Source organism: Microcaecilia unicolor, chromosome 3 (genome assembly GCF_901765095.1).
Source record: "Microcaecilia unicolor chromosome 3, aMicUni1.1, whole genome shotgun sequence".
NCBI lineage: Eukaryota > Metazoa > Chordata > Amphibia > Gymnophiona > Siphonopidae > Microcaecilia > Microcaecilia unicolor.
The window spans coordinates 165,807,925-165,821,102 of NC_044033.1; the positions used below are offsets into that span (position 1 = coordinate 165,807,925).

Below are 13,178 nucleotides of genomic sequence, written 5' to 3' on the forward strand. Positions count from 1 at the left end.
GCATCGGCATTTAAAAAGAAGACCGAGCAGGAGTGGAGGAGTAGCCTAGTGGTTAGTGCAGCGGACTCTGATCCTGGGGAACTGGGTTCGATTCCCACTGCAGCTCCTTGTGACTCTGGGCAAGTCACTTAACCCTCCATTGTCCCAGGTACAAATAAGTACCTGTATAAAATATGTAAACCGCTTTGAATGTAGTTGGAAAAACCACAGAAAGGCGGTATATAAGTCCCATTCCCTTTCCCCTAAACTAGAAACTGGGGGAAGGCCGACAGTCGCTGAAAAGTGCATGGTTCAGGATAAGGTATCTTTCAAAGATATCACCAAAACATAGAAGATAGGGTATTCTGATAGTGAGAATGCAAAAGAGACCGTAGTAGATCAGGTGACCTTAAATAAATATAAAAATCAGACAAAAGATTGCAAATTAATACTGTCAAGTAGTGAGCATGATGTAAATAGGAACAACAAACAGTTTCAAATGTCTATATGCGAATGCCAGAAGCCTAAGAAACAAGATGGGAGAGTTAGAATATATTGCACTAAATGAAAAATTAGATATAACAGGCATCTCTGAGACCTGATGAAGGAGGATAACCAGTGGGACACTGTCATACCGGGGTACAAATTATATTGTAGTGATAGGGTGGATCAAAATGGTGGAGGAGTAGCATTGTATGTTAAGGACAGCCTTGAATCAAGTAGACTGAAAATTCTGCAGGAAACAAAACACATCTTGGAATCCCTATGGATTGAAATTCCACGTGTAAAGGGGAAAAGGATAGTGATAGGAGTGTACTACTGTCCGCCTGGCCAGGATGAACAGACGGATGTAGAAATGTTAAAGGAAATTAGGGAAGCAAACAAACTGGGCAACACAATAATAATGGGTGATTTCAATTACCCTAATATTGACTGGGTATATGTAACATCGGGGCATGCTAGTGAGGTAAAATTCCTTGACGAAATCAAGGACTGCTTTATGGAGCAGCTGGTACAGGAGCAGACAAGGAAAAAATTCTAGACCTAGTCCTTAGTGGAGCACATGATCTGGTGTGGGAGGTAATGGTGCTGGGGCTGCTTGATAACAGTGATCATAATATGATCAGATTGGATATTAGCTTTGAAGTAAGTATACACAGGAAATCCAATACGTTAGAGTTTAACTTTAAAAAAGGAGACTATGATAACATGAGAAGAACGGTGAAAAATCCCCCAAAAACTTAGAGGAGTGGCTGCAAGGGTCAAAAATTTACTTCAGGCGTGGATGCTGTTCAAACACACCATCCCAGGCCAAATACATTCCATGTATTAAAAAAGGAGGACAGAAGACCAAATGACAGACAGCATGGTTAAAAAGTGAGGTGAAGGAAGCTACCAGAGCTAAAAGAAAATCCTTCAGAAATGGAAGAAGGACCCGACTGAAAATAATAAGAAACAGCTTAAGGAATGTCAAGGCAAATGCAAAGTGCTGATAAGGAAGGCAAAGAGGGACTTTGGAAAAAAGATTGCGTTGGAGGCAAAAACACATAGTTAAATTATTTTTAGGTATATTAAAAGCAGGAAGCCGGCAAAAGAATTGGTTGGACTGAGGGTTAAAAGAGGCAATCGGGGAAGACAAAGCCATAGCGGAGAGATTCAATGAATTCTTTGCTTCAGTCTTCACCGAGGAAGATTTGGGAGAGATACTGGTTCCAGAATTGGTATGCAAAGCTGACGAGTTGGAGAAACTGAATGAAATCTCAATAAACCTGGAGGATGTAATGGGGCAGTTCTACAAACTGAAGAGTAGCAAATCTCCTAGACCGGATGGTATTCATTCCAGAGTACTGATAGAACTGAAAAATGAACTTGCAGAACTATTGTTAGTAATATGTAATTTATCCTTAAAATCGAGCGTGATGCCGAAAGATTGGAGGGCGGCCAACGTAACGCTGATTTTTTAAAAAGGTTCCAGAGGAGAACTGGGAAATTATAGACAGGTTGAGTCTGATGTCGGTGCCAGGCAAAATGGTAGAGACTTATAAAGAACAAAATTACAGAGCATATTCAAAAGCATGGATTAATGAGACAAAGCCAGCATGGATTTAGTGAAGGGAAATCCTGCCTCACCAATCTATTACATTTCTTTGAAGGGGTGAACAAACATGTGGATCAAGGTGAGCCGGTAGATACTGTGAATCTGGATTTTCAGAAGGTGTTTGACAAAGTACCTCATGAAAGACTGCAGAGGAAATTGGAGAGTCATGGGATAGGAGGTACTGTCCTATTGTGGATTATAAACTTGTTAAAAGATAGAAAACAGAGAGTATGGTTAAATGGTCAGTGTTCTCAATGGAGAAGGGTAGTTAGTGGGGTTCCCCAGGGGTCCGTGCTAGGACTGCTGCTTTTTAACATATTTATAAATGAACTAGAGATGGGAGTAACTAGTGAGGTAATTAAATTTGCTGATGACACAAAGTTACTCAAAGTCGTTAAATCGCGGGAGGATTGTGAAAAATTACAAATGAACCTTACGAGACTGGGCGTCTAAATGGCAGATGACGTTTAATGTGAGCAAGTGCAAAGTGATGCATGTGGGAAAGAGGAACCCGAATTATAGTTGTGTCATGCAAGGTTCCACATTAGAAGTCACCGCCCAAGAAAGGGATTTAAGTGTCGTCGTTGATGAAACGTTGAAACCTTCTGCTCAGTGTACTGCGGCGGATAAGAAAGCAAATAGAATGTTAGATATTATTAGGAAAGGAATGGAAAACAAAAATGACGTTATAATGCCTTTGTATCACTCCATGGTGCGACCGCACCTCGATTATTGTGTTCAATTCTTGTTGCCGAATCTCAAAAAAGATACAGTGGAATTAGAAAAGGTGCAAAGAAGGGCGACAAAAATGATAAAGGGGATGGGACAACTTCCCTATGAGGAAAGGCTAAAGCGGCAAGGGCTCTTCAGCTTGGAGAAAAGACAGCTGAGGGGAGATACGATACAGCTCTATAAAATAATTAGTGGAGTGGAACGGGTAGATGTGAAGCGTCTGTTTACGCTTTCCAAAAATACTAGTACTGGAGGGCATGCGATAAAGCTACAAAGTAGTAAATTTAAAATGAATCGGAGAAAAGGTTTCTTCACTCAACGTGTAATTAAACTCTGGAATTCATTGCCAGAGAATGTGGTAAAGGCGATTAGCTTAGCAGAGTTTAAAAAAGGTTTGGATGGCTTCCTAAAGGACAAGCCCATAGCCCATTATTAAATTGGACTTGGGGAAAATCCACTATTTCTGGGATAAGCAGAATAAAATGTTTTGAACTTATTTGGGATCTTGCCAGTTATTTGTGACCTGGATTGGCCACTATTGTAAACAGGATGCTGGGCTTGATGGACCTTTGGTCTGTCCCAGTATGGCAATGCTTATATAAGTCCCAAAAGAGTGGGGAACAAATAATCTCTCTTCAAAGAAAAAACATGGAACCACTAGTTTAGAAAATACAGTCTTCAAGTGTATGAACTACAAATAAAGACTGTATTTTATAAACTAGTGGTTCCATGTTTTTTCTTTGAAGAGCCATTCTTTGTTCCCCACTCTTTTTGGATTTCTGACTATTGGTGCTTATCCAGTTAGCAGCACTTGCTAACTGAATAAGTGCCTTAGAATATCAGCCCCAGTATAACTAGTTTTTGTATGGTGTGTTGAACAGAGCTTTTCTTTTGCTCACTTTTTTTTCTTTGCTCCCTGTTTGAGTATCTTGTATCTCTTTTGTGTTTTTGGAAAAAGCAGATTAAAGTTTGAGCTGATAGAAACATTGTTCTTTGAATTTGTCTGATGGTTAGTATCTATTGTTTTGCTTTGACTGCAGCTGCTACCCTCTAAGAATCTGCTACCTTGGCAGCTGGCCACTCTTGCCTAATGGTTTGGGGCAGCTTGGTCCCACTGATATTTTGGATGCTGGGGGGGGGGGGGGGGGGGGGGCAGCTCATCCCTCGCCTCAGGCAGCAGATTGCTTTGAGCCGCCCCTAAGAAAAGACATCGACAAAAGCCAGAAGGATGCTTTGGTACATAGGGGAAAGGAGTGGCCAGCAGGAAAAGGGAGGCAATAGTGCCTCTGTATAAGTCTCTGATAATCCTCATTTGGAGTATTCTGTATAATTCTGGACTGCAACTTCAAAAAGATTCTGGGCCAGGAACCGCACTGCAAGAAATGCCAAGGGCAGAAGAGTCAGCGTACCTGCTTGTAGCAGACACCATGCTGAACCCGGAGAAGTGGACCAACCCCACGGATCCAGCACGACAGTGAGGCACATTTCCTGAGATGTCGCCAGCTGATGATGTAGATGGGGATCTGGTTGCAGGGGTAGTGTGTTCACGGTGTCTACACTAGACACCCTGAACACTGCTACAAGCCACTGTTGAGGAGGCAGATTCCATCTCTGTGAGGTCTGCTGGTGTACAGGAAGAACTATGGGATGACCTACTTGAGGGAGAAGGGAGTGTAGATGGTGTCTGTCTTTGTAGTAAAACCTACTCTGGATACATTGATACCTTTTGGGAAGCTTTTGCAAAATTTGAACTATTTATATTTAACAAATTTACTCCCTTGACTACTTAAACACTAGGTTTCCATGCACATCTTAGAAGCATGAATCAAAGATTCTCCAGTATTGAGAGCAAGATACCCCCACTGGAAGCATCTGTTAATTCTTTTTCACATAAACAGTTGGCTCTTATGAAAGATAATGGAGTGTTGCAGAGAGGAATATTTAGAGAATACCATATGAGGGAGGACTTTATCAACTTTCCAAAAATTCCTTCTGTGGCTGCTGCACTTACTTTAAAGCGTTATTTCCTGGAAATATTGACAATTCCTGAGAAATCATGTCCCTCATTATCTAGAGTTTACTATATTCCTCGTTTTGTAAGAAAGGAAGGTGCTCAGCAAGAAGGTTTGGGTCTCGAGATATCTTCTGATTCATTAAATGTAACCCAGTTGTTAGAAAAGGGTGATGAGCTGGCTGAATCTGCTACTTTGATAGCTAATTTTGTTTTGGAACCGGACATAATTGGATTTTGAACCCTTCCCCCCCGCCCAGAAATAGAGGGGCATTGTTCCTGAACTGCAAAGTACAGGTCTTCCCAGATGTCTCACAACCTACTCAAAAAAGAAGGCAGCAATTTTTTCTATTGAGACCTTGGGTATTGCAACTTGGGGCTTTATTCTGGTTGAATTATCCTTGAAAATGTATTATTTAAATATGCCTGTGAGGTGTATCTTTTTTGATCAAGTGCAGTTGTCAACTTTCTTGGACTCTTAACAGTAGAGTGTCTTGATTCAACCTTCCGCTCCAGCAAGTACTTCTACTCCATAGAATGTAACACTGCCTGACTATTTCCATTTGGTTATATTCTTGATAATACATGATTTCCCGAGTTTCTTCCTTGTCCCCTTTTTATTATTTTGGACTGAATTGAGGGAATTTTTTTCTATCTTCTCTTGTTTCTGTATCAAGATGTATTGTCTTGGATTTGTTAAATTTATAAATTAAAATATATATATATATATATTTTAAAAGATGGAGTCAGTCCAGAGGGGTAGCTACTAAAAATGATCAATGGGCTTTGTCACAAGCATATAGGGACAGACTTAAAGATCTCAATAAAGGATGGAGAGGGGAGATATGATAGAGACATTTAAATACGTCCATGGCATAAATGCACAGGAAGTGAGTCTCTTTTCATTGAAAGGAGGCTCTGAAATGAGAGGGCATTAGATGCAAGTGAAAAGAGATAGACTGAGAAGTAATATAAAGAAATACTTTACAGAAAGGGTTGTGGATGCATGAGAAAGCCTCCAGAAAATGGTTGTTATGAAGATTATCTGAATTCAAGGAAGCGTGGAACAAGCAGACAGAATATAAAAGGGCGAGGAAGAGAAAATAGTCGGTATGGATGGGCAGACTTGATAAGCCATATTGTTTTTATCTGCCATCATTTTCTATGCATCTATATTTATTGATTCTCTCTTTGCAACTAAGTATTAAATATTTGGAGAATAGACCTAGGGCTAGAAATTTACATTTTATTTTGCCTAGAGGAGCACGCTACCATGGATTGGGAGAATAAAAACCCAGCCCTTTCCAGCACTTAAAGGCAGTGTGGGAGGCCACAGATGTTTTGGTGCTGTGAAGTGGGAGGTGAACTGCCAGCCCTGCTCACTGCAGGGCACCTGAAGTGCAACAAGATGGAGCAAATACTCAAAAAAACTTCAAACAGCCTAGAACACAGCAGCCAGACTCATATTCGGAAAATCAAAATATGAAAGTGCAAAACCCTTACGAGAGAAGCTACACTGGCTCCCACTCAAGGAACGCATCATGTTCAAAGTATGTACCCTAGTTTACAAGATCATATATGGTGACGCCCCAGCTTACATGTCAGATCTGATAGACCTACCACCCAGGAATGCTAAAAAAATCATCCCATACATTCCTTAATCTTCACTTCCCCAACTGTAAAGGCCTAAAATACAAATTAATGCACGCATCAACCTTTTCCTATATGAACACGCAATTCTGGAACGTGTTACCACGCAACCTAAAAACAATCTACGAACTAACCAACTTCCGCAAATTATTGAAGACCCATCTCTTTGACAAGATATACCACAAAGATCAACACATGTGAAATTCCCCACCTATATCTGGAAACATCTTGTAATGTTTTCTGTTGTATTGCTATCATGTATTTGTTCACCATGTAACCCAAAAACCTTCCGTAACACCAAATGTCTATTTTCTTCTTATTTCCACTATTCATGATGTATTGTAAGCCACATTGAGTCTGCAAAGAGGTGGGAAAATGTGGAATACAAATGCAATAAATAAATAAATAAAATGTTTTTCTTTTGAAGAGATTTTCTGTGTGACATTGTTGGAACTGTTAATTAGCCCTTCTTAGGGGGGAAAGGTTCCTCTTGGAAAGGAGGGGGAACACCAGCCTGGCCTTTTTGGGGAGAACTGGAACTGAATTTTGACTGTGCTCTTTGAACTGACCCAGAGTTTTGGGAACTAAATTTTGACTGTGAGTTTTGGAACTGAGCCTGAATAAAACTGTTTGAATTAAGTCTTAATTAAAGTGTTGAACTGCACCGGAACTTTGTGAGCTGAACAGAATTTCCGGTGACAACCTCGGAGCGGAAGTGGAGGACCCCTTTACACCTGATCACCCCTTTTACCCCTTGGTCCAACAGATTCTTTTGCCGGCTCCTTGCTTTTAATATATCTAAAACATTTTTTTACTGTGTTTTTGCCTCCAACACAATCTTTTTTTCAAAGTCCCTCTTTGTCTTCCTTATCAATGCTTTGTTTTTGACTTGCCATTCCTTATGTTGTTTCTTATTATTTTCAGTTGGATCCTTCTTCCATTTTCTGAAGGATTTTCTTTTAGCTCTAATAGGTTCCTTTACATCACTTTTTAAAAATGCCGGCTGTCGTTTGGTCTTCCGTCCTCCTTTTTTAATACGCGGAACATATTTGGCCTGGGCTTCCAGGATGGTATTTTTGAACAGCATCCATGCCTGGTATAAGTTTTTGACCTTCGCAACTGCCCCTCTAAGATTTTTTTTCACCGTTCTTATTTTATCATAGTCTCCTTTTTGAAAGTTAAATGCTAACGTATTAGATTTCCTGTGCGTACTTACTCCAAAGCCAATATCAAATCTGATTATGATCACTGTTATCAAGTGGCCCCAGCACCATTACCTCCTGCACTTCACTAAGGACTAGGGTCTACAATTTTTCCTTCTCTTGTTGGTTCCTGTACCAGCTGCTCCATAAAGCAGTCCTTGATTTCGTCAAGGAATTTTACCTCCTTAGCATGACCTGATGTTACATTTACCCAGTCAATATCGGGGTAATTGAAATCACCCATTTTTATTGCGTTGTCCAGTTTATTAGCCTCCCTAATTTCTGATAACATTTCTTCGGTTCATCCTGGCCAGGTGGATGGTAGTACAATCCTATCACTATCCTTTTCCCCTTTACACATGGAATTTCAGGGATCCTTTTACTAAGCCACGTAGGCACCTATACATGCCCAACGTGCTTTGAGTTACCACCTGGCTACCACGTGGCCCTTGCGGAAATTTCATTTTTGACGCACATCTGCTACATACGTCGGAAAATATTTTTATTTTCTGGTGTGCAGGCGGTAATCGGCATTTTACGCACGTAGACCATTACCACCCGGTTACCGCGTGAGACCTTACTGTTAGATCAATGGCTGGCGGTAAGGTCTCAGACCCAAAATAAACGCGCGACAATTTTCATTTTGCTGCACGTTCATTTTCGGCAAAAATTTTTAAAAGGCATTTTTTTTTACAGATGCACTGAAAAATGATTCTGCACGTGCCCAAAACACGCGTCATTTTTCAGAGAATCTTTGTAAAAGGGCCCCTCAATCCATAGGGATTCCAAGATGTGTTTTGTTTCCTGCAGAATTTTCAATCTATTTGATTCAAGGCCCTCCTTAGCATACAATGCTACCCCTCCAAAAATTTGATCCACTCTATCACTATGGTAATATTTGTACCCTGATATGGCAGTGTCCCACTGGTTATCCTCCTTCAACCAGGTCTTAGAGATGCCTATTATATCTAATTTTTCATCAGTGCAATATATTCTAACTGACCGATTTTGGTCTAACTTCACACCCCTGACCACCGAAGAAGTCACCAAAACCATCTCCATACTCTCCAAGTCACAATGCCATCTAGACCCATGTCCAAATTACCTTTTAAGAGATGCCCCAACATGCTTCATCTTGGATCTCACCACTCACATAAACTTCCTGCTTCAACGAGGTTCCTTCCCTACCAATCATGGTAATATTTTATTAACACCTATTCCAAAAAATCCAAAGAAATCTTCAAACAACGTTACCAACTATCGTCCAATTGCCTCCATTCCTCTAATCACTAAACTAATGGAGAATAACGTGACCTCACAACTAAATGAATATATTCAGAAATTTTCTATCCTTCACGAGTCACAATCAGGCTTCCGATCTGCCCACAGCACAGAAACGGTCCTCCTTACTCTAATAACTAAATTCAAACAGGAAATTGCCAACTGGAAACAAAATCCTCCTTTTGCAATTTGATTTGTCAAGCACTTTTGATATGGTAGATCATAACATTCTTGCTAAACTTTTGGACAAACTTGGAATTGGAGGTAATATTATCAATTGGTTAAGAGACTTCATCACAACCAGGTCTTATCAAGTTAAAGGAACCACAAATATATCATCCCCATGGTCGTCTGAATGCGGAGTACCACAGGGATCTCCTCTCTCCCCAATACTCTTCAATATCATGATGATCCCCTTGGCCAGATTATTAGCCAAACGTGGTCTTAATCCCTTTATATATGCTGATGACGTCACCATTTTTATTCCCTTTAAATCAAATTTATCCGAAATCTCTGATAAAATCACTACTGATATGTCCACCTTGATCTCATGGGCCAATGACTTTAAGATGAAATTAAATAAAGAAAAAACTCAATGCCTAGTCCTCTCGACTCAATACTCCCCATCTCTCCCGGCCACCCTCAATACCCCAGATGTAATCATCCCCATCTCCAGTAGTTTAAAGATCCTTGGAGTTACAATAGATAGTCATCTATCCTTTGATAACCACGCTAAGCTGATCACAAAGAAAATGTTTAATATGATGTGGATCCTGAAGCGAATGAAATCCATTGAACACTTTCCAGAACCTGGTTCAATCCACAGTCATCACTCAGGTTGATTATTGCAACAGTGTTTTCCTTGGATGTAAATCCCAAGTCCTGAAAAGTCTCCAGACTGCCCAGAACACGGTAGCCAGACTTATATTTGGAAAGTCAAGATTTGAAAGCACCTCACCCCTTTGAGAAAGGCTTCACTGGCTCCCCATCAAAGAGAGAATATACTTCAAGGTCCATACAATTGTCCATAAGATCATATCAGGAGAATCCCCCAGTTATATGAACAACCTGATTGTCCTCCCAATTAGAAATAGAACAATGTCATCGCGAACATACCTCAATCTACACTTCCCAAACTGCAAAGGTGTCAAGTACAAAACATACTATGCATCCAGTTTCTCCTTTCTGGGTAGTCAACTTTGGAATGCTCTCCCAAGACCCATTTGAGCTATTAATAACTATTTACCTTTCAGGAAAATGTTAAAGTCCCATTTTTTCAAGCAAGTTTACCCTAATGGACCAGCTTAATTCCACCAGATCACCTACGATACTCCTGCTAAGACGTCGACGCTTACTCTGACCCCAATGTTATACTCAATCCCTCATCATCTTTCCTCCATCCTTTACCATTTCCCTCCCATTCTCTTTCCCTTTCACCTATCATATCCTTGTCTACCTTCCCTATTCTAGTTCATTACGTTCTTTTCTCATGTCCTTTGTAATGCCTTTCATAATGTAAGTAGTTATGATTATCACAATTTATAATACTGTTCCTACATTTCCTTGTTTTTACTGTATTCTTTACCATGTGAGATACTTTCTTTTACTATGTAAGCCGCACTGGACCTGCTGTATGTGGGAAAGAGCGGGGTACAAATGTAATAAATAAAAATAAATAATAAAATAACTCTCCCATCTTATTTCTTAGGCTTCTGGCCTATTTAAATCTTGCTTAGTAGTTGACAGTGTTAAATTGCAATCTTTTGTCTGATTTTTAACTAAGGATGCCAGATCTATTATGGTTTCTTTTCCAACCTGTCTCCATGTTTTGGTGATATCTTTGAAAGATACTTTGTTCCGAACCACGCATTTTGAATGACTGTTGGCTTTCCCCCAGGTTCTAGTTTAAAAGCTGCTCTACCTCCTTTTTAAATGCTGATGCCAGCAGCCTGGTCCCACCCTGATTAAGGTGGAGCCCATCATTCCGGAATAGGCTCCCCCTTCTCCAGAATGTTGCCCAGTTCCTAACAAATCTAAAACCCTGCACCATCACCTCATCCACGCATTGAGACTCTGGAGCTCTGCCTTTCTCTTGGGTCCTGCGTGTGGAATGGGTAGCACTTCGTAAAACACTATCCTAGAGGGTCTGGATTTGAGCTTTCTACCTAAGAGCTTAACTTTGGCTTCCAGAACCTCTCACCCACATTTTCCTATGATGTTGGTACCCACATGTACCAAGACAGCCGACTTCTCCCCAGCACTATCTAAAATCCTAACTAGGTGACGCGTGATGTCTGCCACCTTCACACCAGGTAGGCAAGTGACCAGGCGATCCTCACATCCACCAGCCACCCAGCTATCTATATGCCTAATAATCGAATCACCAATTACAACAGCCATCCTAACCCTTCCCTCCTGGGCAGTAGCTCCTGTAGACACATTCTTGGTGCAAGACGATACTGCATCCCTGGGTGTGCTGGTCCTGGCTACAGGATTGCTTCCAGCTGCACCAGGGCGAAACTCTCCTTTTAGAAGACCTTCCTCCCTAAAGCAGCACAGGGACTGCCAGATTGGAGGTGAGATTTCTCTACAACATTCTTGTAGGTCTCCTGTATGTACCTCTCTGTCTCCCTCAGCTCCTCCAAGTCTGCTACTCTAGCCTCAAGAGAACAGACTCGTTTCCCTGAGAGCTAGGAGCTCTTTGCATCGAGCACACACATATGACCTCTCACCAACTGGGAGATAATCATACATGTGACACTCAGTGCAAAAGACTGGATAGCAGCCCTCTCACTGCTGGACTACTCTCTGCATCTTAGTATTATAGAGTTGTTTAATTAAAACTTAAGGTACTAGGGATATCAGATGTATATAAAGAGCCTTAAGATTGGTGTAATTTCTAATTTATTTAGTGTTTGCTTCTCAGAAACTAATTAAATGTAATTAAAACTGTAATGAAAACTCCCCTTGTCCTAATTAAAATAATTGACTATAAATGAAGAGTTGATCTAAGGGTGGGTGGAAGTTGTCCTCACTGAGGTAATTTTCAAAAGTATTGTTTCTAAAACAGTGCTTTGTCTGTTGAAATTAACATTTATAAAACTGCTTGCCTGATACGCAAGCAAAAGTATGTGCATACAGCCTTTTCAAATACATTTGAAAATTCTAGTATATGTGCATAATTAACCCTGAAAATTTGCATGGGAAACATTTATTTCTGCTCTTTGGCACAGAGTACATGTGTACTTTTTACTTTGACAATCTAGTCAAGATCACACAGAGAAAACTATTGGGTTGATAGTCAAAGAAATGACTCCTGGCCAGTTTGCTTGTTCGGTTAGTGCCATTGAAAATGTTTGGTTAGCACGAAACTCAAAACTGGCTATTTTTGAGGTATTCTGGGGGGAGGGTGAGTGGAGTCAGCACTTGGTTGGTTAAGTGCCGATATTCAGTATTTAACCGGTCAAATTCACCACATATATAGGACCATATATGTCAGTCCTATCTTTAAGAGGTGCCCCAGTGTCGGTTAAGTGCTGAATAAGAAACTTAACCAGCTATGCTTTAGCTGGCTCTGCAAACTCAGAGAGTCAGTGTGGAAGCTGGGCATAACGCTGGTGGCAGTCATAATATCGACCCCTATGCTTTGTGAATACGTTATAAAATTACCCCAAAATGCCTCGATTTCAGTGCTAGTGCTTATTAGAAATATCATCTTACAGCTGTTTCTACCTATTCTAGTTTCTTACCTCCATCAAGGCTCCTAGAAATGCGTTTGCTTGAAGTGCGCTCAAAGTATGGAGCAGGTCTATCTATGAGGGTACTTGCTTGCCGGGTTTGTGTCAGGGTGCGACCACTGTAGCGAAACTTAGAACCCAAACTCAGGAACTTAGCCTTTGGAGGCTGTTCAGGTGACATAAGCCTGACACACAGAAAAGAGTGAAGAAATTTAAGACATTTATATAGATTATATTGAACCTTCTTCAGTGTTCTAAAGGTAGGAATGTCGTTCGTCTCCCCACCTAGTGTTGTCAATCCTCTTTCCTGCATTCCCATCAACCCTACTCTCTCTTGCAATGAGGAATATAGACATCAAAAAACTTCATTTCCATGATACTTCACTTACCTGCTTCAAAGTACTACTGTTTCTTGTGCCCACATGCACCTGAAATTCAGATGACCAACTTTCTCCACGTTCCCCTATCCACCCCTTCATTTCAAGACC

At 40.7% G+C, this 13,178-nt stretch overlaps 1 protein-coding gene across 9 annotated transcripts in view; it reads right to left on the bottom strand.

The window, feature by feature from the left end:
- EPB41L2 (erythrocyte membrane protein band 4.1 like 2) overlaps positions 1–13,178 on the bottom strand; it is a 503,144-nt gene that overhangs the window by 114,816 nt on the left and 375,150 nt on the right. For all 9 annotated transcript variants that reach the window (XM_030196542.1, XM_030196541.1, XM_030196540.1 and 6 more), the window contains exon 11: positions 12,703–12,875. In XM_030196542.1, coding sequence (XP_030052402.1) covers positions 12,703–12,875 — 173 coding nt within the window. The remainder of the gene's footprint in view (positions 1–12,702; positions 12,876–13,178) is intronic.